This window comes from Geotrypetes seraphini, chromosome 19 (genome assembly GCF_902459505.1).
Source record: "Geotrypetes seraphini chromosome 19, aGeoSer1.1, whole genome shotgun sequence".
NCBI lineage: Eukaryota > Metazoa > Chordata > Amphibia > Gymnophiona > Dermophiidae > Geotrypetes > Geotrypetes seraphini.
The window spans coordinates 17,866,165-17,892,488 of record NC_047102.1 but is presented as its reverse complement, the minus strand read 5'-3'; the positions used below and the strand labels follow the sequence as shown (position 1 = coordinate 17,892,488).

At 43.0% G+C, this 26,324-nt stretch overlaps 1 protein-coding gene across 2 annotated transcripts in view; it reads right to left on the bottom strand.

Moving 5' to 3' along the window:
* SBF2 (SET binding factor 2) overlaps positions 1 to 26,324 on the bottom strand; it is a 571,734-nt gene that overhangs the window by 341,220 nt on the left and 204,190 nt on the right. For both annotated transcript variants that reach the window (XM_033928005.1, XM_033928006.1), the window contains exons 4-6: positions 18,159 to 18,281; positions 15,157 to 15,267; positions 7,666 to 7,771 (exon numbers count right to left, since the gene is read on the bottom strand). In XM_033928005.1, coding sequence (XP_033783896.1) covers positions 7,666 to 7,771; positions 15,157 to 15,267; positions 18,159 to 18,281 — 340 coding nt within the window. The remainder of the gene's footprint in view (positions 1 to 7,665; positions 7,772 to 15,156; positions 15,268 to 18,158; positions 18,282 to 26,324) is intronic.

The following is a 26,324-nucleotide window of genomic DNA, read 5'->3' as shown; positions in this document are numbered from 1 at the left end:
AAAAAGGAAACTCTACTTATAAGGAAACCTCATTTAACTGTGAAAATATTAAGCTTAAATATAACCTCCTGCCACCTCTTACCAAAGGATGGAAAATATCTACAAAAAGCTGCAAAAATGTTTGTTCTGGTGAAATAGAATTCCTCCTACTCTAATTTCCAAACTAAAGTCTATCTAAGAGATAGGATAGCCTAACCAAGACAAACTCTACCTCAGTAACAGAAAGGAATTAGGAATGAGGCTAGAGAGAAAGTAGAGGGGAGTCCAGTGAGATAAAGAAGGGAAAGTAATAAAGGAATGGACTAGAATTAATCAAGTAATCTGAATCTCCATACGTTATAAGATAAAGTCATCATGATATATGCATAAGCAAATTTAAGAACAATGCATTAAGCCTGATAATGAAGTATACTACTATGCTAGTCAGAAAGTTGCTAAAATGTGAGCAAGTGCAAAGTGATGAATGTGGGAAAGAGGAACCCAAACTGCCGCATCGTTTAGACCAGACATGGGCAACTCCGGTCCTTGAGGGCCGGAATCCAATCGGGTTTTCAAGATTTCCCCAATGAATATGCATTGAAAGCAGCATATGCAAATAGATTCATGCATATTCATTGGGGAAATCCTGAAAACCCGACTGGATTCTGGCCCTCGAGGACTGGAGTTGCCCATGTCTGGTTTAGACTGTAAGTACAATCACTAATCCAGGACTACTGCAACATCATTTACCTAGGATCCTACAAAAAAATCTACCAAAAGATTGAAAACAATCCAAAACACAGCCTTACGACTGATTTTTGACATGAAAAATTCCGACCACATCACTCCATATTTCAAAAAACTACACTGGCTACTAGTCGAGGCCAGAATATTTTTCAAATTCAGTTGCCTATGCTTCAAAACACTATTCGGCACTGCACCCACCTACCTTCTGAAACACTTTGTTCTCCAAGACAAACTCCACTTCTCACACAGAACAGGCCTGCAGCCTGCGGCCGACAGCCTCCGCACCGCCTGAAGCCAATAAAACCCTAAGCCACGCTACGGAGGACTAGCAATGCGTTTAAACAGCTCTGAGTTCCTGTTCTAGGTGAGCTATTACTGCTCTGACAAAATAGCAACGTGGCTGTGAAACGATCGTCGGCTGGCTGCACATAATTGCCTTTTGGTGTTTGGCAAATTTTGAACTGCTACGCACTCTTGAAGTTTTTCATCACGTTATTTTGGAACTGGGCTTTGCAACTGTCTCTGCAACAAAAGCTTTTTATGCTTGTGATGTGTGGTAGGTAGAGTGGGTTTCCCTCACCGTATTACTGAGGCTTTTTCTTTCGTTTGCTTTGACATGCATTGCTTATGTGCCTTGTGTTCTTTTTGTGATTTTTTTTTTTGTGTTTTGGGGAGTTTGGGGATTGGTAACTTTGTATTATCACCCCTTTCCCCCTTTTTAATTTTTTTTGCTGTATAACATAATAATAACTCATAAATTGGCCACTTGTCATATAATGATAATCCAGCCACTATAAATGTTTTAATGTTATAATCTGTGATAGGATGGAGACTATACGCAATTGTACGTTTATGACTCCGTTTTTTTTACATATTTTTCTAGGGAGACCCTTGAGAAAGCACAATTCTTGTGCGAAACATGTCGGGTCTGACTTCCCAGGGTTGGCTGAGATAAGTACCATGTTAAGTTGGTTTATCAGCAACAAATGCATTATAACTATAATATATTTATGACATAAGTAGTAAAACTATAGAAAAACAAATAAAAAGTATTGAGTTAATAACAAGTGTGAAGTGACAGCCAATGATGAAGCACCACACTATGCTTCCCGCGATTTGAGCGACTTTTTTGCGGTGGAGTGGTGGGGCTGAGGCGTCCTTTTCAATATCATACAATTACCATTAATATTATTGAATCCAGACCATTCAGTCGAACACTGATTCTAACATAATAATAATGCATAATATTTAGATAAACTCTGCAATAAGTTTGCTAAATATTTTTTGCTAGTGTAATTAAAAACAGCTTTTAAATCATCATCTTGAAGACCAATCTACAAGAATGCAGACTATAATATCTGATTGGAAGCTCATAGTACAATGACATTTTGTGAGATTCAGTAAAAGAATTCTGCTTTCTCATATAAACTCACTGATAAACACTGGTTTGGAATGCTCCATTTTATATGCAAACCTTAAAACCATTTTGTGAACAGAGTGTATTTGCATATAAACTAAACGAAAGCTGGTACTTTTCAAACCCTTAAATACATTGTAAATGTCATATGCCGTCTTAAATCTTTGATATTGTCACTGTAGGGAGGTGATAGGTTAAAGCTGCCCTGCTGTCAAGAAAAACATAACAATACGTTAAAGCACCCGTGGTGAAAGACGAGGTCAAGAAAGATTATGAAAAAATGTGCAGAACAAGGGGAGACCTAAAGCTTATTTCTGTTCATTTTTCAAGCTTCAAAATGTAATATAATAAAATGCTAGGCCGCACATGCGCACTAAAAAAATCGTGTTCCCTTATCCGTCGCGAAAACACGATTGCGCATGCGCGGGTTTTACGTCACCACTTGCTCGCGGCGGCTTTCAAATAATAAAAAAAAATTACACAGCTGCGGCGGCCTTCCTCACTGTGAATGGTACCGGCTCCTCTCTCGAACTGCACCAGGATCGAGAGAGGAGCTGCAGCGCCGGCTTTCAACTTCAAACAAAAACAAAAAAAATACCAACTGGAGATCGCCGCTCTCACCCGGCTCCCACTGTGCAACACCCCCCCCCCCCTCATGGGAGGATGTGCCGCAGCAAAGTGTTGCACAGGTACTGGAGGGGGAGAGACATATCGCTTCTGCACCGGTACAAACATCCCTCCAGCGTTGGCAGTCGCTGCACGTTAAACAGGCTGCTTCGGCCTTTCTCCTGCAGTTGAGTCCCTTTGCCGCGTCACTGATGATGTCATCAATGACGCGACAGATAGACTCAACGGCAGAAGAAAGCAGAAGCAGCCTGTTTAGCTGCCAACGCTGGAGGGAGGTTTGATATTAAAGTCATCTTGCTGGGAGGGTCACAGAGTCAGCGGGGGTTGGGCTGGGAGGGGAGAGAAGCGTCTGCCTCGGGTGCTTCAGGCAGCAGCAGCGTTTACAATTCGCTGCTGTTGCTGGCTTCAGGCCTTCCTCTCTGGCCGGTCCTGCCTACTTCCTGTTTTCATGAAGACAGGACCGGCCAGAGAGAAAGACCTGAAGCCAGCAACAGCAATGAATTGTGAATGCTGCTGCTGACCAATGAAGTAGTTAAATGAGGAAAGGGAGCAGAGGGGGAGAGAATGGCTTGGAGGGAAGGAGGAAGGTATGCCAGACCAAGGCAAAAGGAAGGAGGAGATGGAGAGAGGCCATATGGGAGAGAAAGAGAGAGATGGAAAGAGAAGAGAGGGCAGTGAATGGAAGGGGCAACAAAGAGGGTGAACAGTATTCTAGCACCCGTTAATGTAATGGGCTTAAAGACTAGTGTAAAATAATCTGTTTTGCTAAGAAAAGAAAACTTTTAAACATCAACATTGCACACTTGTCCGACGTTCAAGGGGCATGTATGTGCAGTGGTAAAGAAGATATTTTTAATGTATAGAATTGTATAAATAGTAGTAGTGGTATAGAAAATGATTTTCAATGCATTTAAAATTCTGTTCTTTTAAATAATATATATATATTACTGATCTAACACAATGTATGTGAACTGTGAGTCTTTCTACTACTGTGATGGTAATTATATCATCAACGGGGAAACAGAAAGAGAGAGAGAATACAGGAAAAGTTTCTGTTAGACAGTGAAAAAGTCTGAAAAGATCTCAACTTCCAGAACGCATAGGGGTATTCAAGGGTGAGCTTCTGAGAGCAGAGAGGGTAGAAACGTTTAGCACTCAAAGTGAATAGAGCCCAGAGGTATATAAGAAGAGAATACAGTAAAACCTTGGTTTATGAGCATAATTCGTTCCAAAAGTATGCTTGTAATCTAAAGCAGTGTTCTTCAACCTTTTTACACCTATGGACCGGCAGAAATAAAATAATTATTTTGTGGACCGGCATTGGTCCGCAGACTTGCGGTTGAAGAACACTGGGCTAAGTCGTGGACCAGACCCTGCCCCCGTAGTCCTAATTGTAACACTATTTTTTCCATTCATTTTTCATATATACACTCAATATAATCTTATTAACAACGCATTGATCGCACCGCAGACCGGCAGTTGAAAAACACAGTTTTGGGCCTGATGCATGTGCCGACCCTGTGGACCGGCAGGAAATTTCTGTGGACCGGCACCGGTCCATGGACCGGTGGTTGAAGAACACTGATCTAAAGCACTTGTATATCAAAGCAAATTTCCCCATAAGAAATAATGGAAACTGACGATTTGTTCCACAACCCAAAAACTTTAATACAAAATACTATACGTACTTGTATTGCAAGACCTCGCTCATTTAGAACAGTCACTACACTCCCGCAGGGTCAGAGAGAGAAGAACCATCGGCTCGGTTGTGATGACGTGACGCATGTATACTGTATGTACTCGTATAGCAAGACTTTGCTTGTTTAGAACAGTCACTACACTCTTGCAGTGTTGGAGAGAGAAGAACCATCGGTTCATAGACAACGGCGCGAAAGACAAAGGCGCGCGCCGACAACTGAGCGCAAGACGGAGGCACACGCCGAAGAAAATTACAGTTTTTAGGGGCTCCGACGGGGGGTTTTGTTGGGGAGCCCCCCCCACTTTACTTAATAGAAATCGCGCCGGCGTTAAGGGGGTTTGGGGGGTTGTAACCCTCCACATTTTACTGTAAACTTAACTTTTTCCCTACAAACAGGGAAAAAGTGAAGTTTTCAGTAAAATGTGGGGGGTTACAACCCCCCATATCCCCCACAACACCCCCACAACGCGGCGCGATGTCTATTCAGTAAAGTGGGGGGGTTCCCCACGCCCCCCCCCCGTCAGAGCCCTAAAAACAGTAATTTTGAGTGGCGCGTGCCTTTGTCCCGGCGCGCTTTTGACCTGACACCGAACCATCGGCTCGGTTGTGATGTGTGTATGCTGTATGTATTTGTATTGCAAGACACTGCTTGTATATCAAGTTAAAATTTAATAAGATGTCTTGCAAAACACCAGCAAACCAAGTTACTTGCAATCCAAGGTTTTACTGTAGTTGTTTCCTTAGGCAATGGTAGTTATATAAGGTCAGAGAAGCAAGATGATAAAGAGAGAGGATGGCTGTACTGTCTTCTGCAAACCAAATGTACCACTAAGGGCTCCTTTTATGAAGCTGTGTTAGGGCTTTAACGCGTGGAATAGCGCACGCTACAATGCCATTCGTGCTGGACTTTAACGCCAGCATTGAGCTGGCGTTAGTTTTTCCGCATAGCGTAGGGTAATTTCCCGCGTGTGCTAAAAACACTAGCACGCCTTAGTAAAAGGTTTATTTCTCTGTCCCCCACTAAACAGAGAAAAGTCACGTGGACGCATGGAATGGAACTCCAGGAAAAGCCATGGAGACAAAAAGAGCAAAAGAATTTAAGATGGCAATGATTAAGTATAGACGATCCCTAGCTAAGAAGAAATGAACAAATTAGTTTAACTGGGTTCCTTTTCTAAAACTCTGGTAAGAACTTGCATGCGCTTACTGCACATTAAAAAGACTTACCGTGGGACAACAAATCTTCTCCAAGGGCCTGTGTGTGGCGAGCGCTCCAAATTCTGCTGCAGAAATGGCACTAATGTCTGAACGCTGTCACGAAGCTAAGGGGAAACTCGGCTGGAGTTGAGGAGCACTTTCCTCTTCACAGGAGATGAACTGTTTGGAGTGATGTTTTCCGTTGAAGAAGATATGTTTTTCCCCGAGTGACTGATTTAATTTTTGGTTTTGAGTTTTGGACACAGTGGGTTTGTTTTGGCTTTCAACCTTTCTGGATTTAAGACACAGTCAGACACGAGGAGCCTGGGAAGGTCGTGAGGGGATGTCAGCCTGGCGGTATTAGGAGACAATGGACTCCTTCCATCGATCACCAAGGATAAAATTCTTCGACTAAAGATAAGTGTTACTTTATTGCTAGTTAACAACAGTGATGTAAGAGAATATGTAGCTTCCCTGTTGCAACATTGTAGCAGGTGGGCGATGCAATTGTTACATGTGAAGGAACCTTGGTGATACAGTGGTGGTTCCCTGTCATAACGGTCTCTGCACTGGTTGAATCCTCTTATGACCTACATGTTATAGCACGGAGCACACCCTAACACTATATATATATATATATACACACACTGTGGTACCTCAGTTTACGAGTGCACCAGTTTGCGAGTGTTTTGCAAGATGAGCAAAACATTCGCAAACTTGGTGCCTCGTAAACCGAGCTTGCCTCGCTGTACGAGCGCCCCCTCCCCCCCCCCCCCCGGTGATTCGGCATCCCCCAACGATCCGGCATCCCCCCCCCCGCTCGCATTGCCCCCCTCCACCGCGATCCTACTTTTCCCCCCCCCACCGAGCAGTCAATGACACCCTTTACCCGACTTGGCACCAGTGCCGGTGCCCGAAGATCCTCTCTCTTCTGGCGTGGCCTGGGCTGGGCGGTGCGTTGGAGATCCTCCTTCTTCTGGGCTGGGCTGGGCTGGGCTGGACTGGCTTTGAGCATTTGCACATGCTCAAAGCCTTCTGGTCTCGCTCTCAATCTCGGAGAGAGCGAGACCAGAAGGCTTTGAGCATGCGCAAATGCTCAAAGCCAGTCCAGCCCAGAAGAAGGAGGATCTCCGACGCACCGCCCAGCCGCGCCAAAAGAGGGAGGATCTTCGGGCACCGGCACTGGTGCCAAGTCGGGTAAAGGGTGTCATTGACTGCTCGGGGGGGGGGGAAGTAGGATCGCGGTGGAGGGGGGGCAATGCGAGCGGGGGGGGATGCTGGTTCGCAGGGGGGGGGGGAAAGCTGGATCACGGGGAGGGGTTTGGAACAGCGTCGGATTCCTCAAGGGGGGGGAAATGGAGCAGTGCCGGTAGCCTCGTAGAGGGGGGGGGGAGGAGGTGGAACCAATCAAAGCAGTTTCCCTTACTTTCTATGGGGAAACTTGCTTTGATATACGAGCAATTTGGTTTATGAGCATGCTTCTGGAACGAATTATGCTCGTAAACCAAGGTTCCACTGTATATATATAAGATTGTCAGAAGGTTTGAATTAAGGGTAGTGGTTTATTGAAAGAAGTTACACTATGCAAGAAATCCTGCATTAATATCAGGAATGACACACAATAGTGTAGGTGTTTAAGTTGTTATCCGCGAGCCAAAAAATGATGCACAATTATTCATAGAAGACTAGCAAAGTTGATCAGGATTAAAATGCGTGCAAACAAAATTCATGAAATGTTTTTACAGGTAATTTTAAGCTACAGTAATACCATCTGGGTTTTACAAAGTTTGATCAGAACTGACAGTGTTATCTGGAACAGGGTTGCTTGACAATGAAGACAGCCCTTAGACAAGATGCAGTTAGACGTTCTGCTCTTGTCTTTTAAACTTCTAACACCAAGCTACACTGGACATAATTATTAACTTGCACCTTGAGGGAACTGTTATCACCCATACAATCTGAGCTGTCTTGAAGAAAACAAAACCAAGAATAAGCATACCCAGTTGCTGAAACAGAAGAACCACACTGGTGCCTGTAACAGGAAGGCTGTCATGCAAAGGGATCTGTATCAGCTGTCTGTCTCCTGCTCCCAAAGAAAACAGCTTCTGTAGACAGAAGATATCAAATGAAAATTTAAAAGATCACCTTCATTGCTCATTTCGTTCTGTTGAAGACAAACACTTTTGATTATTACTACCCTTGCTACAACCAACATTGAAGCTTCAAGAATGAGCAGAGGACCTTTGAGAAATGTTAAGACAAAGACATATGAGGGAGAACTTGCAAGGTTATGAAATATACAACAGCCCACACGTATATCAGTACATTCTGAATGATAATTTCCCATATGGCTACAATGTGAAAATTATTATGATTAAAGTAGATTTGGGCCCTCTTAGTGCTATTCCAGGTTGTGCTCTGTGTGGTATCACTTATCCAATGAATAAACACGGTAGTCAGATTTTTGTTATTTCACCATTTCATGACTGACAAGGTATGTAGACATTTTTCTTGAATGGCTACTTATAAACCTCTAAAATTAAATGTGTTTATAATATAGATAAGAATTTGTTCAATGCATTTGGTTTAATGTGCAAAGAACTACCCATAAAATTGATTTAACACATGTTAACCTACAAAATACCGTATTTTTCGCTCCATAAGACACAATTTTTCCACCCAGGCAGCTGCTCTACTAAGCACCAGCAACTGGCACAATTAGCGAAGTGTCACAGGCCTAGGCATTAGCGCGCTTGTGTGCCGCGGGCCCCGACAAGCAGCAGCCAGCCGTCCACCAACCTCCAAAATTTAAAGGTACCGCCGGGGGGGCTGGGATGGAATTTAAAGGTGCTGGGGGTATGTAAAAGTGATGAGTGATTGATTGGGGGACTGGGATGGAATTTAAAGGTACTGGAGAGGGCTGGGATGGAATTTAAAGGTACTGGGGGTATGTAAAAATGATGATTGTTTGGGGGGGCTGGGACAGAATGTAAAGGTACCGGGGGGCTGGGACGGAATTTAAATGTGTCGGGTATATATTAGTATACGGCTTTGTTCAGAATGGTTTTTTTTTTTGTTTTCCTTCCTAAATCTGGGGTGCATCTTATGGTGAGGTGCATCTTATGGAGTGAAAAATACGGTACTTATAAAGTCAATTTCTGGGAGTAAAAGTTAAATTTTACTCACGTAAAAAGTTGTAATGTGCACATAGGCCCCATTTTACAAAGCCGTGCCACAAATGCTTCAGTGCTGGCCCGCGCTGTCTGGCTTTGTAAAAGGGGACCATAATAAGTTTAAAACAAAAAAAATATATTTTTTTTAATTACTCAACCCTTTGGACAGAACAGTTTGTGTCAAGACTATATTCATTTCCCTCTTTATAGATGTAAAAAAATATTCTATCATTTCCAACAATATGTAAAACAAAATTTTAAAACACCATCATTTACCTTTTGAATATCTGGGAACAAAAACTCAGAATGCATTACCAGTTATAATTAGAACGTCACCTTCATACGCCATATTTCAAAAGAGTATGAAAACTTAGCTATACAAAAACTGGTCTTAATAATCTTCAGCAATCTCTAACCTGTAATGATTTAGCAACTATGCCTGCCTAACTCTTTATGGAATCTACTCTGAATCTGCAAGGAATAAAGCGGACTATAAATTACCTTTAGCATAGCATAGCATAGATGTCTGGCCAAAATTGTACAACGTTAGCAATTAAGTTTTAAGAAATAGTTCTTAACTAGATCAAAATATTTCTGCTGAAATACCAGTCATAAAAGTTTGAGATCCTACGGCAAATAGTCCAGCCAGACAAGCATTTCATGTACTTAAGTTTATATAGTGTTTTTGTGAAAAATCATTCAGATCGATTTACGACAAAATAAAAAAATATTAACTCAAAATTGCAAACCCGCCAAATCCCAACACCAAAAAATAAGAAACAATAGTAGAGGAGCAGAACTTACACAATGTCCAAGACACAGAATAAGGAAAAGTTTTTCTCAGATGGGAAAAAATGATTGTGGATTGTACATTGCAGCTGGTGTATAGTAATTAGCATATGCTACCTGCCATGTGCAGTTAGAACAATTGAGCTTAATGTCTTCTCAAGAAGGGGTGTTAAATGTCTCCATGCTTTGAATAAACTTAATCCCAGAATATAGGGATAATCTATCTTTGAAATCCCTTATAACACCCTTTCAGAATTTCAGCGATCCTCAGAAACATCATTTAGGGCCTGTTTTACAAAGCTGTGGTAACGGCCCGGAAGCCCATAGAGATTTAAAGGGCTTCGGGGCTGTTGCCACGCAGCTTTGTAAATCAGGTTATTAATGTTCAGTCAAATTTCATTACACCAAGCTTCAAGTGTTAAAGCATCATAGGATCGAAGTTTCTTAAATATATCTCAATAAATAGTTTTAAATATTCCAAAATAGTTTTTGCTTAAATTAGTAATCCTTTTTCTTCCAGAGTTTATCATAGGGAAAAGCACCCTCCAGGGATTCAAGACAAAGTTAGACAAGTTCCTGCTGAACAAGGACGTACGTTGGTAGGGCTAGTCTCAGTTAGGGCGCTGGTCTTTGACCAGAGGGCCGCCGCGTGAGTGGACTGCTGGGCACGATGGACCACTGGTCTGACCCAGCAATGGCAATTCTTATGTTCTTATGTTTTCATTTCTCAAATTGATTTTATTAATATAATATAGTATGTATTAGCAGTTACTTTCAGACCACAAGAAAAAGCTAAGTAACAGCTAATACATACTATACTATATTAATAAAATCAATTTGAGAAATGAGAAAGGATTACTAATTTAAGCAAAAACTATCTACTATAATAAAATGCAAATCGCGCATGCTCACTCTTACCTGCATGTTCCCTGATCTGTATGTCCGTGGCAGGTAAGAGTACGCATGCGCGCATAAGGTTCTATTCTAGGAAATACGACCGCCGGCAGGTAACACGCTGCGACTCCCCCTCCCCCCCCCGACGCAGACCCTACCCAGCACGCCCGAAACCCCCGTTGACCCTCCCAGCTGGCCCTCTCACCATTAGACGGCCGACAACCCACCCGGCTCCAGCAGCGTCCGAGGCACAGTTTCACTGTATGATCCATAATATTGCTTGCTGTGTGCTCTCATTCTACTCCATATTATCTGAGGTGAAACCAAAGGTGTCTTGAAACAGAAGCACCTTTAAGTTTTTTTTCCTAAGCACTTAATATGAATGTTTTAATCTTAGAGAGTTGGGCAAATTATTCCATAAAATGTGACCAGTAACTCTAAACATATGTATTTTATGATATTTTACAAAGACAAGAAAGAAAACCATTCTTCTTTTTTTTTTTTTTCCCATTGGATAGGGAGAGGAGGAGATAGTTGATGCTGCAGATGGGTAGACTGGATGAGCCATTTGGCCTTTATCTAATGCCATGTTTCATTGTTTCTATGTTGCTTATCTGTACCATTGGTTCATTGTTGTTTTCATTATTTTTTTTGTCTGCCGCTCACGTTCTTCCAATATTTCTTGTGATAGCATACTATTAAGGGGTGATGCCACACATTGATGCTGTTAAAATACATGCCTTAGAGCAGGGCTGCCCAAGTCTGGTCCTTGAGATCTACTGGCAGGCCAGATTTTCTGGATATCCACAATGAACATGCATGAGAGATGTTTTCTTGTCTTTGTAAAATATCATAAAATACATATGTTTAGAGTTACTGGTCACATTTTATGGAATAATTTGCACAACTCTCTAAGATTAAAACATTCATATTAAGTGCTTAGGAAAAAAAACTTAAAGGTGCTTCTGTTTCAAGACACCTTTGGTTTCACCTCAGATAATATGGAGTAGAATGAGAGCACACAGCAAGCAATATTATGGATCATACAGTGAAACTTTCTTTCTTCTTCTGTATTGTTTCACTCTCTGGAAGCTTCGGTCCATTAGAGCAGTGTTTTTCAACCGCTGTTCCGCGGCACACTAGTGTGCCGCGAGATGTTGCCTGGTGTGCCGTACGGTCAGGGCCGCCATCAGGGCAGTACCACCAGTCTAGGGAGAGGGGCGGTCCGCTCCACGTGGACAGGAGAGAGCTGGACGGGGGACCCGCGGAGTTCAATACATCTCGAGCCGCGAGGCTCGTCTTTTGTTCCTGCCTGCCCTGCAGCTAACATATAGCCGATCGCAAGCGTTCCCCGATATCAGCGCTGACGTCGGAGGGAGGGCTTAAGCAAAGCCTGCCCTCCGACGTCAGCGCTGACGTCGGAGAATACTTCCGTTCGGCTATTTGTGCGCGGCAGGGCAGGCAGGAAGCAGAAGACAAGCCTCGCGGCTTGAGCTTCGTTTTGCTGAGAAAGTTGCAAAGATGGGCTGGGAGGCAAACACGGAACACAAAAGGGGGGAGGGAGTGCGTTTTGGACACAAGGCATGAACTTGGGAGAGAGGAAGGGAGGGAAAGAGATGCTGAGGTGGGGGAGGGAATGCGTTTTTGGACACAGAAGAAATGGACTTGGGAGAGAGGAAGGGAGGGAAAGAGATGCTGAGGTGGGGGAGGGAATGCGTTTTTGGACACAGAAGAAATGGACTTGGGAGAGAGGAAGGGAGGGAAAGAGATGCTGAGGTGGGGGAGGGAATGCGTTTTTGGACACAGAAGAAATGGACTTGGGAGAGAGGAAGGGAGGGAAAGAGATGCTGAGGTGGGGGAGGGAATGAGTGTTTGGACACAGAAGGCATGGACTTTGGAGAGAGGAAGGGAGGGAAAGAGATGGTTGTGTACACGGGGAATAGAAGAAAGGAGACTTTTTGGTCATAGGGAGGGAGTGAGGTACAGATAGTGGCATACCAGGGTGGGGAGGGGGGCAGTCTGCTCCACCCCGGGTTTACGTCCCAAGGGGGTGCACAGCTGGCCACCCTCCAGTGTTGTCCCTAGGCCGGCAAACTGCGGCTCTTTAGCCACTTGAGTGCCACCGACGCCATCGGGAACAGGCCGGCGCCAAGTTCTCCCTGCTTTTCCCTGTGGGGCCGGCCAACTCTCGCCACTCGCATCAATTCTGACGTCGGAGAGGACGTTCTGGGCCAGCCAATCGCTGCCTGGCTGGCCTAGAACGTCCTCTCCGACGTTAGAATTGACGACGGGTGGCGAGAGTTGGTCGGCCCCGCGGGGAAGAGAAGCAGGGAGAACTCGGTGCCGGCCTGTTCCCGATGGCGGCAGTGGCAGCCTATTCCCCAGTGGCGGTGGCAGCATTATAAAATACTTTCTTTGTGTTTATTTGATTCCTATTCAAGAGAATTACTTTATATATAGTCAATATAGGCACAGAGTTAAATTTTTTAACATTTTCTAATGGTGGTGTGCCTCGTGATTTTTTTCATGAAACAAGTGTGCCTTTGCCCAAAAAAGGTTGAAAAACACTGCATTAGAGCATATTTTGATGTGTCATCATTTAGAATTTTGGTACAATCCCTCGTACTCAGTCAACTTGATTACTGTAATATTGCCTATTTGGCAATTTCCCAGAAAACTGGTGCAAAATGCAGCGGTCAAACTAATTTTCGGGTTGAAGAAGTTCGATCATGTAACACCTTCCTTCCGACTACTACATCGGCTGCTGATGTGAAGTTTAAGTTTGGTTGTTTTTGCTTTAAGGTGCTTTTCGGTTTAGCCCCTAAATATATTACTGACCTTTTCTCTTTCTCAGCCAACAGACATAAGAGAAGCTCACACTTGAACTATGTTTCCCCTCCGGTTAGAGGATGTAAACTTAAAAGACATCATCAACACCTTCTCTCACATCAGGCAGCATTATGGGGAAAGATCTAGATCAATTGCTTACGCCTACTACGTATGGGGAATTTAGGAAACGCCTAAAAACATATCTGTTCCTGAAGTATTTAGGCAGCTGACCTGTACAATTCTTACTCCAAAATAATTGTTAATCTATATCTGTTAGTCACTAGCTCTTAACTCTGTTTATTCTACTCAAGTTGTACCATCTTTTAATCATTGTAATCGGTCCTGCAGTATATAAACTGTTATTATTATTATTGTTTTCTACTAATTTTCTCTTTCATTTAAAATTGTAACTTTCAGCCTGTTTTACAAAGCCGCATGGCAACAGCCCCGAAGCCCTTTAAATCTCTATGGAGTTCGGGGCCATTACCGCGCAGCAGCCGCTAGCGTGGCTTTGTAAAACAGGCCCTTTGTCTTAACTATTGCTCGTGCTTACTATGAATTTATTTCTAGCTAGATAGGAAAAAATTCAATAAATAGTGCCGAACCTTAGGTGCAGAAAAAAATTCAACACTAAAAGCGCTCCTCTATCATACCATACCATACATTTTCTCTCTATACTGCAAGTTTCAACTAGAATTCAATACGGTTTACAATAAGATTAACGATCAGAGGACATGAGCACTGAGTTTATGTTATAGGTTCAAGGAGAAAAGGTGAGTCTTTAGCCTTTTCCTGAAGATGTTGTACGTGCAAGGTTTTCGCAGGTGGAGACATGCACCTTATATAGAATAGTGTTTAGTATAGATCCCATGCCTAAATTTTGGGTGTCAGACTTACCCCTGCTGTAAATGCTAGTATTCAAGTCAGGTATGGGTACAGTTAGACAGTATTCTGTAATTCCATGCACAATTTTTCGGAATGCCCCAGACACGCCCGTGGCCAGGACCCCTTTTGAGATATGTGCCATGAGAGTTAGGTGCCATGCGTCATAAAATAGCACACAGCCAAATGTGTGTGCAAATTTTAATACGTGCCAGTTATCACAGCTCATTATCCACTTCATTTGCAGATGCATCTTGGAAGCATGCTCAAAGACTGGCACGCAACTCTGGGCGCCATATATAAAATCCAGGGGATATTGTGTAAACCGCTATATCAGGCCATGTCTAATGGCGCTATATCAAGTTTTAAATAAACGGTAAACTAGATTCTGCTAACAGAGGAATTCAACTCAACAGCTGGAGCTTACTTGAACATGTCTGGGAATAGTGACTGATGGGTGAACGCAATCTCATCGATTATTATTTCCTTTCTTGGCAGTTCTTTTTTACTTCTTTTTCAGTGAATGAACAACAGTCCATATTTACAGTCCATATCCCAAAAGGGATGGAAAGAGACTTTCTTCGATATGGTATAAATTATCATTTCTTGCATAAAGGAAAATGGTACAAGAAAGAAAAACATTTCTAAACTGATTAAGACTTAAAAAGAAACCTTTCAAGTTACATAAACTATTTGATTTGTCGCTGTGTCTAAAAGAAAACAAATCCAGTGACAAAATTAACCCTTTGACCTTAGCCTGGAATGGAATTTGTGCTGTCTTCAGAAAGCAAGCCACAGGGACAGCATTCCACTGAACTAGGATCCTTTTTCAGTGAAACTATTCAAAGAATTTTTTTATTTTTTTTTTGCTTTCTTGATAAATTAAATTAACTGAAACAATACCCCATTTATCCTCCATTTACCTGTGACCCCCCAGCAGCTGGTACAAGGCATGCGAGAAGGTTTGCAATCAGAGTCTCCAGTGAGACGTTCAGGCTGTCAACGTACACTGTGTATATCAGTCCAAGGCAAGCCTAAAAAGTGTAACAATAAATATGTGAGTACTTTACATCAGGGACAGAGCTCAAGAAATGCAGATTGGAACAACATATTTTTGTATTGGTTATTAAGCAATGAATAATTGTGCTTTCCAATAAAAGGAGTTAATATTTCATTGCAAAGATATTCTCTGAAAATGCTAAAACTCTAGAGGTTCCAATGCAAGCTATAATTAAAAAAATGACTATAAATTCTAGCATATCTAACTTTCTTGAAATGTCTATTTCAACAGCTGTAGATTACTGCATACAATTTTTAATTAAGCTAACAGCAAAAAAACTCCTCTAGCTATATATATATTTTTTACAATATTGACTAATGGTCATGATATAAAATAACCAAAGTATTCAAAAAACAAAAGACGCCCCTGTACTTTCACTAATCTCTTTTAAGACAGAAATGTGCGTAGAACCGTTGTCAGGTAGAAAGACCACAAACGGGGTCAAGCCCCTAAATGCAGCTTCCTTAGTCTATCATTGCACAGCAAACAGTCTTTAGAGATAACATGTCAATAAATAATTTCTGTTTGTTACTTTGAAAACTGTAAACTTTCTCAAATCCTTTTATTGGGTACTTAGCTGAGGTTGCTGAAATGATCTTCAAAAGCAAGCAGCATCAGGTTCTGACGCGTTTCGCCAGACCAGCTTCCTCAGAGAACCCGCAATAAACTTTTAAATGTAACACGTGATCATCTTCTTCCTCATACTCTGCTGATCTCACTTCCTTTTCCTGATGCTCATTCAATCAGGGAGCATGGGCGGACACAACACAAAGAGTAGGGGAGGAGGGCACTCACAGAGCAGTCACAGATTGGGTTCAGATATGAGGTGCTGGAGGCAGAAAGAAGCTCACACAGCGCAGTCACAGCAAGAACAGGCATGCAAGGAGCAGGTATAGAGGGGCTTCAATATGGGGAGTAGACTCAGCGGGAAGCACACAAGGAACAGGGGCCAGTATCGAGCATGAGCAGTGCCATACAACAGTGAAAGAATGCAGAGGGACAATATATAAAGTAGTGAGCGTTTTACATTGATTCCTTACATGACTATGAGTTAATTTCCTGTTGATGTGAGGGTATGGGGCACCATCTTAGCAACAATAACGAATTGACACCAGGAGAGAGAAATATGATTTTTAAATGGCGCAAGATCACGTTTCAGGGCATGAGATTTAATATTGCTGTGTATACAATGAACAAAGATGTGGAAAAATAGAGTTTAGGCTGCATTGTTGAGGGTTTTTACTGGGCATAGAGATTTAAGCTGGTCCAAAATCCACTAGCAGTTATATTCACGAGGAGCAATGGTGAGCATATAAATAAGGGACAACAGGCTCTGTAGGGCGCAGGGGGGCAGCCATTCTGCTGAAGGGCAAAGAGGGTAGTCATATTGAAGAAGAGTAAATGAATGCAACCATATTGAAGTATCCATCCTAGGGAATGCAACAAGGCGTCAGCGGTCATTTTAGGAGAAGCAGACAGAGTAGATAGATCATACTAAGAGGCAAATGATGGAAGGACTTGGTTCATGAGTCATTAGGGCATCGCAAGTGGTACAAAATGCTGCAGCCAGATTGATCACAGGAGCACCTAAATATGACCATATTATACCTTATCTTTGACAATTGCATTGGCTGCCTGTGACATTTAGAGTTCAATACAGTGGTACCTTGGTTTATGAGCATAATTTGTTCCAGAAGCATGCTCGCAATCCAAAGTACTCGTATAGCAAAGCAACTTTTCCCATAGGCCATAATGGCAACTCAGATGATTCATTCCACCCTACCCCCGAGCCGACCCCTGAGCTGACACCCAACCCAACACCCGACCCCAGGAACCGGCAGTATTGCTCCCCCTGAGACCACTGGCGCTGCTCCCTCCCTTTGCGATCGCCAGATCTCATGAGAATCTTGGAGAGGGTGAGATCCAGAAGACCTTGAGAATGGGCAGATGCTCAAGGCCCAGTCCTGGAAGAGGCAGGATCTTCGGGCATTGGCACCTCCTGTGGGTTGGTGCTGTGTGCCGGTGCCACATTGGGGGGTAAGCCTTCAGTTTGGCCGCGGGATGCCGGTTCATGTGGGGGCTCTGTGGAAGCGCACTAGTGGCCTCGGGGGTGGGGGTCTTTTGGGGATATGGTGGGGTTGGGCAGCGCCGGTGGCCAGGGAGGGGAGTTTCCCTTACTTCCTATGGGGAAACTCGCTTTGATATACGAGTAATTTGGTTTACGAGCATGCTTCTGGAACGAATTGTGCTCGTAAACCAAGGTTCCACTGTATAGTATTTGAAACCACCATACTGATTCTACAACTGAGATTTAAGTCACTGTTTTTGTTTCCATTTGTTTAAATACTGAAGTCATCCCTGGAGGCTTAAACTTTCTGCCTCTCTTCAGTACAGCTGGAAAAGGTCTAATTTGAAAATCTGCAGTTACTTCTCAGTCTGACCTGAAATCCTTAATATCCTTTGATCAAACACAGACTCATATGTTGAGTTTTGCTAAAAATAAGCTCTGTTTTTTTAAAATAGAAATGTAAACACAGAGAATATGACAGGAGACGAGAGGCGTAAAGCCCATCTCCTCTGACCAATGGGAGGATTCTTCATTCAGCTGAGAATGTTCATCTGTTTACCATGTGGGCTGTATGAATTTAGAGGTTGTCACAAATCAAAGGGCACAACATTAGTCCAATGTAGCATTTATGCTGCCAGATCCTAAGTTTTATTTAATAGAATCTAATTCTATATCTACTGATAAAGTCCCAAACCAATACCACATTGTTGTAAATCAAAGAGACTTGTCACTGCTGCTCGTTAAAAACAAATTTGTATACTGACACAGATTACAAATGACAGCTGGGAGTACTTTACCCGGAAAATTTCTGGATAATCTAATCGTGACACCAACACCAGACTTTTAGGGGCAAATACTTGAGCAGGCTGAATTAAACCAGATTCCTCTTCTTCACCTTCAATATCTTCATGTTTGGTACCCTGCAAAATAGATACATTGATCTAGAAATAGCAAACAAGGAAAATTACTCTTCCAGAGACACACATGCAAAGACTGCAACTGCATTTCTGCTATGTTTTAGAATTTAGAATCAGCATGCTAAAAAATAAAAAGTTAAATTTCTTAGGAATCAGAAATACGTTCCACAGGAATGTAAACATTTCTGTAATTCAGGCCATTGATTTAATGGACTGCATTGTTAGCTCAGAACTTTGGAAACTAACAGAAAAGAGAATACTGCATCTTTTGCAAATGTGTAAATTCTCCAGTGCTTCCACTGATCTACAAATATTAATTACATGTTTAACATGTAATTGTGCTTTAACATTTAAGAGGGAATTTTAGTACTCTGTATGGGATTTTCCTAGGCTTTCAAAGTACAGTACTCTCCCGAAATTCACGGGGTTCTGTTCCAGGAACCCCCGTGAATCTTTAAAAACCGCAAATACGGTTTTTCGTGGGGGAGACTGGAGAGGGCAACGGGAGAAGCAGGAGAGAGCAGCCGGAGCACCGGCGAGTGAAGGAAATCACTCGCTGTATGCTCCGACCGCCACTTCCTGCACTAAAGTCGGGCCTTACCAATCAGGAGCTGCTTTGACATGCTATCTGGTGTGCCAAAGCAGCTCCTGATCGGCGTAGACTGACTTTAGTACCAATATGCCAGGTGATTAAAACCACTTATCTTTTCGTTGTGTTGAGCATAACATATCTCAACCCAAATGGGCCGGCCCAGCAGAAACTATTTTTTTCTTTATTCATTGCTGTGACACGGTGCTCTGTGGATTTTAAAATTAAGTTGGTCCCCTACTCAACCTGAGTTGTGCTCATTGATATCTTGAACAGAGAGCATTGAGATATTCATCCCGAGCACAGTACAGGATAAAGCTTTGGATTCTTGCCCAGAAATAGCTAAGAAGAAAAAATTTAAAAATTTTAATTGAATCAGGTTGGGCAGACTGGATGGACCATTCGGGTCTTTATCTGCCGTCATCTACTATGTTACTATGAGTTTGACCAAAAACGGCTTCCTCAGGAGTGTGGACTGATAATTATGCTGGAGCGAACCTTCCTATGACTCCGTCGGATTTCACAACACCGCCAATTGGAAGGAGCAACTTAGGGCTCCTTTTATAAAAGTGCGCTAGCGTATTTAGAATGTGCTACCTGAAAAACTACCGCCGGCGGGCGCGGCATTTTAGCACATGCTATTCCGCGTGTTAAGGCCCTAATGCACCTTTCTAAAAGGAGCCCTTAATTTTAAAATTCACGGAGCACCATGTCACAGCAATGAATAAAGAAAAAAAATAGTTCCTGCTGAGCCGGGCCGTTTGGGTTGAGATATGTTATGCTCAACACAACGAAAAGATAAGTGGTTTTAAACACTATTTGATTTCTGTAGTATTAACAGCGACTACATAGTAACAACTGATACGAGATTGAAAATATTGAGAGAATAGATTCTAAGGAATGGGAAGAAAAGTGATATGATGGTCCCGATCTTGTTCTCCTCGTGGCTTGAGCTTTCAGGAAACTTCTACTTATTTGCTTATCCAAAAATTAATGGGTCCTTCTTCGATAGGACCCTGGCAACAATCTTGGTTAGGTAAATGTACTCAGCAAGCTATTGCAGTTTTCGGAAATTAATTAAGACCACTTTGTTCGATAAGTTTATTACTTAGCGAGTTTTATTATTGAAATTCTATTTTACAAATATTTGCAATTTTTACTGTATTATTGTATTTCGCTGATTGTCCAGCTCTTTTTAGTGTAAACCGCCTAGAACTTTTGGTTATGGCGGTATAAAAGAATAAAGTTATTGTTATTCTAATTATTATTATTCAGACACTGAACACTTTTCATAATATAAATTTTACTAGAATTTAATATAAGATATGCTTTAAATTTGATTGATATATATTAACTTGAGCATATCAGACATTGTTTGATCTCCTTAATATTTCCAGTCATGTATAAATGCTCAAAATGTTAAAAAACGATCTTTTAAAAAGATCATCATGGGGCCCTTTTACTTCGCTCTCATATTTAATAAACCACATAGAGTTCACTTTCTCAAACCACATCTTAATCACAGCAAATTATGCTAAATTAAACCACACTGTCTATGAAGACTAACAGTGGTGACATGGCAGAGCTTCCTAAGATATGGTAAATAGTTCAAAATGGCCTTCTAAATCCAGAGATCACCTGACACTCTATCCTACTAAACTAACAATTTATTTTTCTGTGTGCCTAGAGATAAGAAAGGATCAACAGGAATTTAAAACCTGCTTTACAACTTCTTGAGCCACTGAAATGATGTATAGTGTTTAGAAAAAGGGTTTCCTGAAATTTCACTGCTGCAGAAAGGTAGAAAAGCCAGACGATTTGATTTAATTACAGTGTGCAATTTTTTTTTTTTAATTAGAAAAGATTTTGTTTAATTAGAAGCTCAGTATTGTGTTTGGGGGTTTTATTTAAATAGCCCAAAAGATATACCATTTTAAAACTCAACCTGTGCAGGCCATATCATGGATTTTCTTCCCTAATGTCTATATGGCACAAAATACTTAACCTTAAAATACTGTTATCAAGACCACTGACACACTTTCTATTTAATATATTTGTACTTAAATTATGGTCTTTATTTACTAACATTGCATGCTATCTGCTCCAAAGCCCATTTTAATCAGTGGATTTTTGTAGCATATAATACATAACACTGCAATTGACAGCTACAAAATAAAATCTGAAAGCCACCCTCTGCGGTATATATATTGTAAGTTTCATTTTGATCTTATGTTACACATTTGGATCTGCTACATTTTAAAATGGTAATGTTTATATCCCAAAAACAGAAAGCCTCGGGATATCTACCATTCATAGATCTCAGTAGTGCAGGTTAGTTTGAATATCAAACTTTTCCCCATATAGCACAAAAGCACCTAAATCGTCATCGGTCCCATTTTAATCTTCTTTTTTAATTATACTGTAAATATTTTTTCTTAAATAATTTCAGTAGAAAAAGTACTTTTAGAATAAGAAATCAATACTCATCTTAATCTACGCAGAAAGGGGTTAGTATAGTAACATAGTAGATGATGGCAGATAAAGACCCGAATGGTCCATCCAGTCTACCCAACCTGATTCAATTAAAATTTTTTTAAATTTTTTCTTCTTAGCTATTTCTGGGCAAGAATCCAAAGCTCTTCCCGGTACTGTGCTTGGGTTCCAACTGCCAAAATCTCCGTCAAAACCTACCCCAGCCCATCTACACCCTCCCAGCCATCGAAGCCCTCTCTAGCCCATCCTCCCCCAAACGGCCATATACAGACAAGTCTGCCCAGTACTGGCCTTAGTTCAATATTTACTATTATTTTCTGATTCTAGATCCTCTGTATTAAGCAGCTTAGGACCCTAAGCTACCTAACGTGGGGAACATGGCTCTGCTAACATGAAGGAGGATTTCCTTGATAAAGCCTTGTATGGGCGAAACATAGCTCTATGTCGGAGTACTAACCCCTTTCTGCGTAGATTAAGATGAGTATTGTTTTCTTACTCTAAAAATCACTGAAGATAATCGAGCCGGCTGAGGGAGGGCGGCTCGATTATTTTCAGTGATTTTTTCTACAATTATGGGTTCCTGAAGAAGGGATTTTGGTGTCCCGAAACCAGGCTTGGTTGGACCTGGTATGAAGCGGTGCTTTATTGTGGGTCGCCGCTGTCTTGACAACTTTCCAAGAACATCTTAAGCTAAGTTGGTTTTTGATTTCTATGGTGGGATCTGGTTGGGGAGGTTCTCAGAGTGGCTCCTTAATTGACCTCACTTGTGATCACTGGTTGGTGGTAATTTATTTTTCACTATTTTTGATTTATTACACGCAAGGAGGTACCCTATGATGGTGTGGGGGCAGGGGCTTGTTGGTCCCTGTCTCGTTATGTGAAGCACTGGAGTGTAGCTCCCTTCGCTGCCCTATCACACTGAGGGTACTCCACTTAAATTAAATTATATTAAATTTCATAGCATTCACGTTATTTAGCGTGTGTTCACAGTTGTTCTGGTCATTGAGTCGCCACTCTTAGAACCTTATGATCTATGCTGCCTCTTGGTAGGTTTCTTTCTTGGTGGAATATGAGGCATGCAGCAGCAGATATGGTTATAGTAACCATGAAGTCAAGCAAAGAGTTTCCAAAAGAGATATATGCATTGGTAGATTGGTACATTAAAGACCGTGGGCTGAAATCTGTTCTATGTTGCTGAGTTAACTGTAATTTGTGATTTAGCTGTGATTTGTGATGAGTGAATACAGTAAAATAAAGATGGTATGTATGGAGGGCCAGACCAACTGAGAGATGGGACGTAACTATTTTATGGAAATACACTTTGGCTTAAGTTGTCTAAAGCAGTGTTTTTCAACCTTTTTACAACTATGGACCGGCAGAAATAAAATAATTATTCTGTGGACCGGCATCAGTCTGTGGACCAGCGGTTGAAGAACACGGGGCTAAGTCGTAGGCCAGACCCCGCCCATCTCTACACAATCTCCACCCCAGACCCCGCCCCCATAATAGTACTAATTGCACCTTGCGCGTCCCGTGCCTCATCTGGAAGCCTTCCCTCTGACGTTGCAACGTCAGAGAGAAGGCTTCCGGTTCAGGCGCAGGACGCGCGTAGGAGCCGCTGCCCGTGGCTTTGTGCACTGAATCAGTGAGGAAGAGGGAGCTGGCTCGAAGATAACGCCGCATCGATCGCACCGTGGACCGGCAGTTGAAGAACACTGGGCTAAGTCGTGGGCCAGACCCCGCCCATCTCCACCCCAGATCCCGCCCCCATAATAGTACTATTGCACCTTGCACGTCCCGTGCCTCATCTGGAAGCCTTCCCTCTGACGTTGCAACGTCAGAGAGAAGGCTTCCGGTTCAGGCACAGGATGCGCGTAGGAGACGCTGCCCGTGGCTTTGTGCACTGAATCAGTGAGGAAGAGGGAGCTGGCTCGAAGATAACGCCGCATCGATCGCACTGTGGACCAGCGGTTGATGCACGTGCTGGCCCTGTGGACCGGCAGGAAATTTCTGTGGACCGGTACTGGACCGGTGGTTGAAGAACACTGGTCTAAAGAGCTGTATATTAGCTATGGAAACTATATGGAGCCTTTTGGAAAATAATTAAAACCGTACTGTTTGACCGATTCATCTCCTAATCAGAAGCCACACTAAATTAATTTTTTCCTTCTGTCTATTCCTTGTGTAATATGTTGTACCTTCACCATTTGCTTTCTGTAATTCGCAGATTGTCCAGCCCTCTTCGATTTGAACCGCCTAGAAGTCATCTGACTATGGCGGTATAGAAAAATAAAGTTATTATTATTAATATAATAATATTATACATGAAATGAAGCTAAGGGGGAGCAAGTTCAGGACTAATATCAGGAAGTTCTGCTTCACACAGAGAGTGGTTGACATCTGGAATACTCTCCCAGGGGAGATTATTGCGGAATCGACAGTCCTAGGCTTCAAAAGCAAACTAGATGCATATCTCCTTGAGAGAGGCATATAAAGATATGGTTGGCTATAAAATAATTCAACCAACGAGTAGAGGACAAATAATAACAAGGGTTCTTGCTATTCTATACCGCTCTCAGAAACCTGTGATATTCAGGACACTTGAGTATCCAGACATAACTGATACAGGTGCAAAGTATCTTTCATCGAGCCGGTATTTTCATGTGCAAAACTACAAATGTGCAAAAAGCTATAATAAAGTGCTACGTGAAATAAATACTATTAAAAAATTTGCACTTAGCTTTTATATGTACTTGATTTGTAGTGGATCATTGTAGTAAACAAAAATTGGCTAAACGCCAATTGGCGTTTAGCCAATTTTTGTTTACTACAATGATCCACTACAAATCAAGTACATATAAAAGCTAAGTGCAAATTTTTTAATAGTATTTATTTCACGTAGCACTTTATTATAGCTTTTTGCACATTTGTAGTTTTGCACATGAAAATACCGGCTCGATGAAAGATACTTTGCACCTGTATCAGTTATGTCTGGATACTCAAGTGTCCTGAATATCACAGGTTTCTGAGAGCGGTATAGAATAGCAAGAACCCTTGTTATTATTTGTCCTCTACTCGTTGGTTGAATTATTTTGATTCATTTAAGAGGACTTAGTCCATTAGTGGTGATTAAGTATATGGCTATAAAATAAGCCAGGTGTATACCTAGCAGGGCCTCCGCATGTGCGGATCGCCGGACTTGATGGACCGAAGGTCTGATCCGGAGATGGCACTTCTTATGTTCTTATGTTCTTACTAGTGTTTAAGCCCGTTACATTAACGGGTGCTAGAATATATGGCTGTCTGTCTTTCTTTATTTATGTCTCTCTCCCTGCTCCTGTCTCTTTCTTCCTTTCTTTCTGTCTCTCTCCCTCCTGCAATTTTTCTCTCTCTCTCCCTGGCACCCTTTGTCTGTCTGTCTTTTTTTCTGTCTCTCTCTGGTCCCCTGTCTGTCTTTATTTCTGCCTGTCTCTCTCCCTAGCCTCCTTTGTCTGTCTGTATTTCTTTCTGTGTCTCCCCCCCCCCCCACTTTCCTTTGCAGAAGCAACAGTGATATTTCCCTTCCCCTCCAAATCCCTATGAAGTAGTAGCAGCATTTCCCCCCACCCACCCCCATTCCCTTCTCTCCCCCCCACTTTCCTTTGCAGAAGCAGCAGCGTATTTCTCTTCCCCTCCAGGTCCTTGCTGAAGCAGTAGCAGCATTTTCCCCCACCCCCCATTCCCTTCTCTCCCCCCCCCACTTTCTTTTGCAGAAGCAGCTGTGATATTTCCCTTCCCCTCCAGATCCCTGAGAAGTAGTAGCAGCATTGTCCCCCACCCACCCCCCATTCCCTTCTCTCCCCCACCACCACTTTCCTCTGCAGAAGCAGCAGCGGTATTTCCCTTCCCCTCCAGGTCCCTGCTGAGTAGTAGAAGCATTTTCACCCACCCCCCATTCCCTTCTTACCTTGAGCTGCCCTGCTCCGTTCGGCCCCTCCCCCTTTCCTTCCCACGTGCTGGCCTGCTGCGGCTGAAGGTTTTTTTCGGCGACTCCTCCTGTTAAAACGCCCCCCCCCCCTTCCCGCAACCGCTCCTGTTCAAAGCGGCCTGCTGAGGTTCGCGGCCGGCTGTAACGAACCTCGCAGGCCGCTCTCCAACTCGGTAGCATGTTCCCTCTGAGGCGATCGCGTCAGAGGGAACGTGCTACCATGTGGAGAGCGGCCTGCGAGGTTCGTTACAGCCGGCCGCTAACCTCAGCAGGCCGCTTTGAACAGGAGTGGTAGCGGTTGTTGCGGGAAGGGGGGGGGGAGTCGGCGACTTGCTGTGAACAGGAGCGGCAGCGGCGGCAGGACCATGAGCCCTCCTTCCGCCATCCGCCGCCAGCGCCGCTCCCTAACTGGCGCATACGCCTGAATCCGCGGCCACGGACGGACACAGGACACATCAGGTCCCCACAGGAGATTGGGCAGCCTTTCCTTGCTTTCCCCCTTTGCCACACCCCTTTCCTATGCCTGCTCGTAGGGGAGGGTGTATTCCAGGATCTCGCTGTAAAACTCCGGAGTAATGGCTTCGGTCTCACCCTCCTCCTGCTCGCACTGCAAACAATTTGCGTTTATGCTGCCGAACTTCTTGCCTCCCACCCCCCTTCCCTCCGTCTCCGACGCCAAGAGTCGCCGCCAACAACAGTCTCCACCTGCATTGCCCCCGCCGCGCCACTCACTGGCCCGTCGTGCGAGGAACGGAGAACAGGTTCAGGGCTGCCAGGAGTGAGCCCGGCTGAGACTGGCAGGAAGAGGAAGGCGGAGCAGGTGAGCCGCCACTGCGAAAAACTGTAGTGAGCCAGCCAGACCGTGAGTGCGGGCTGTTGTAAGCTTGCATGTGCACTCTTGCCGGCCACAGACATACGGATCACGGAAGCACGCTGATAGGAGTGCGCATGCGCGAGTTAGCCTTTTATATATAGAGATTATTATTGATTAGAAGTC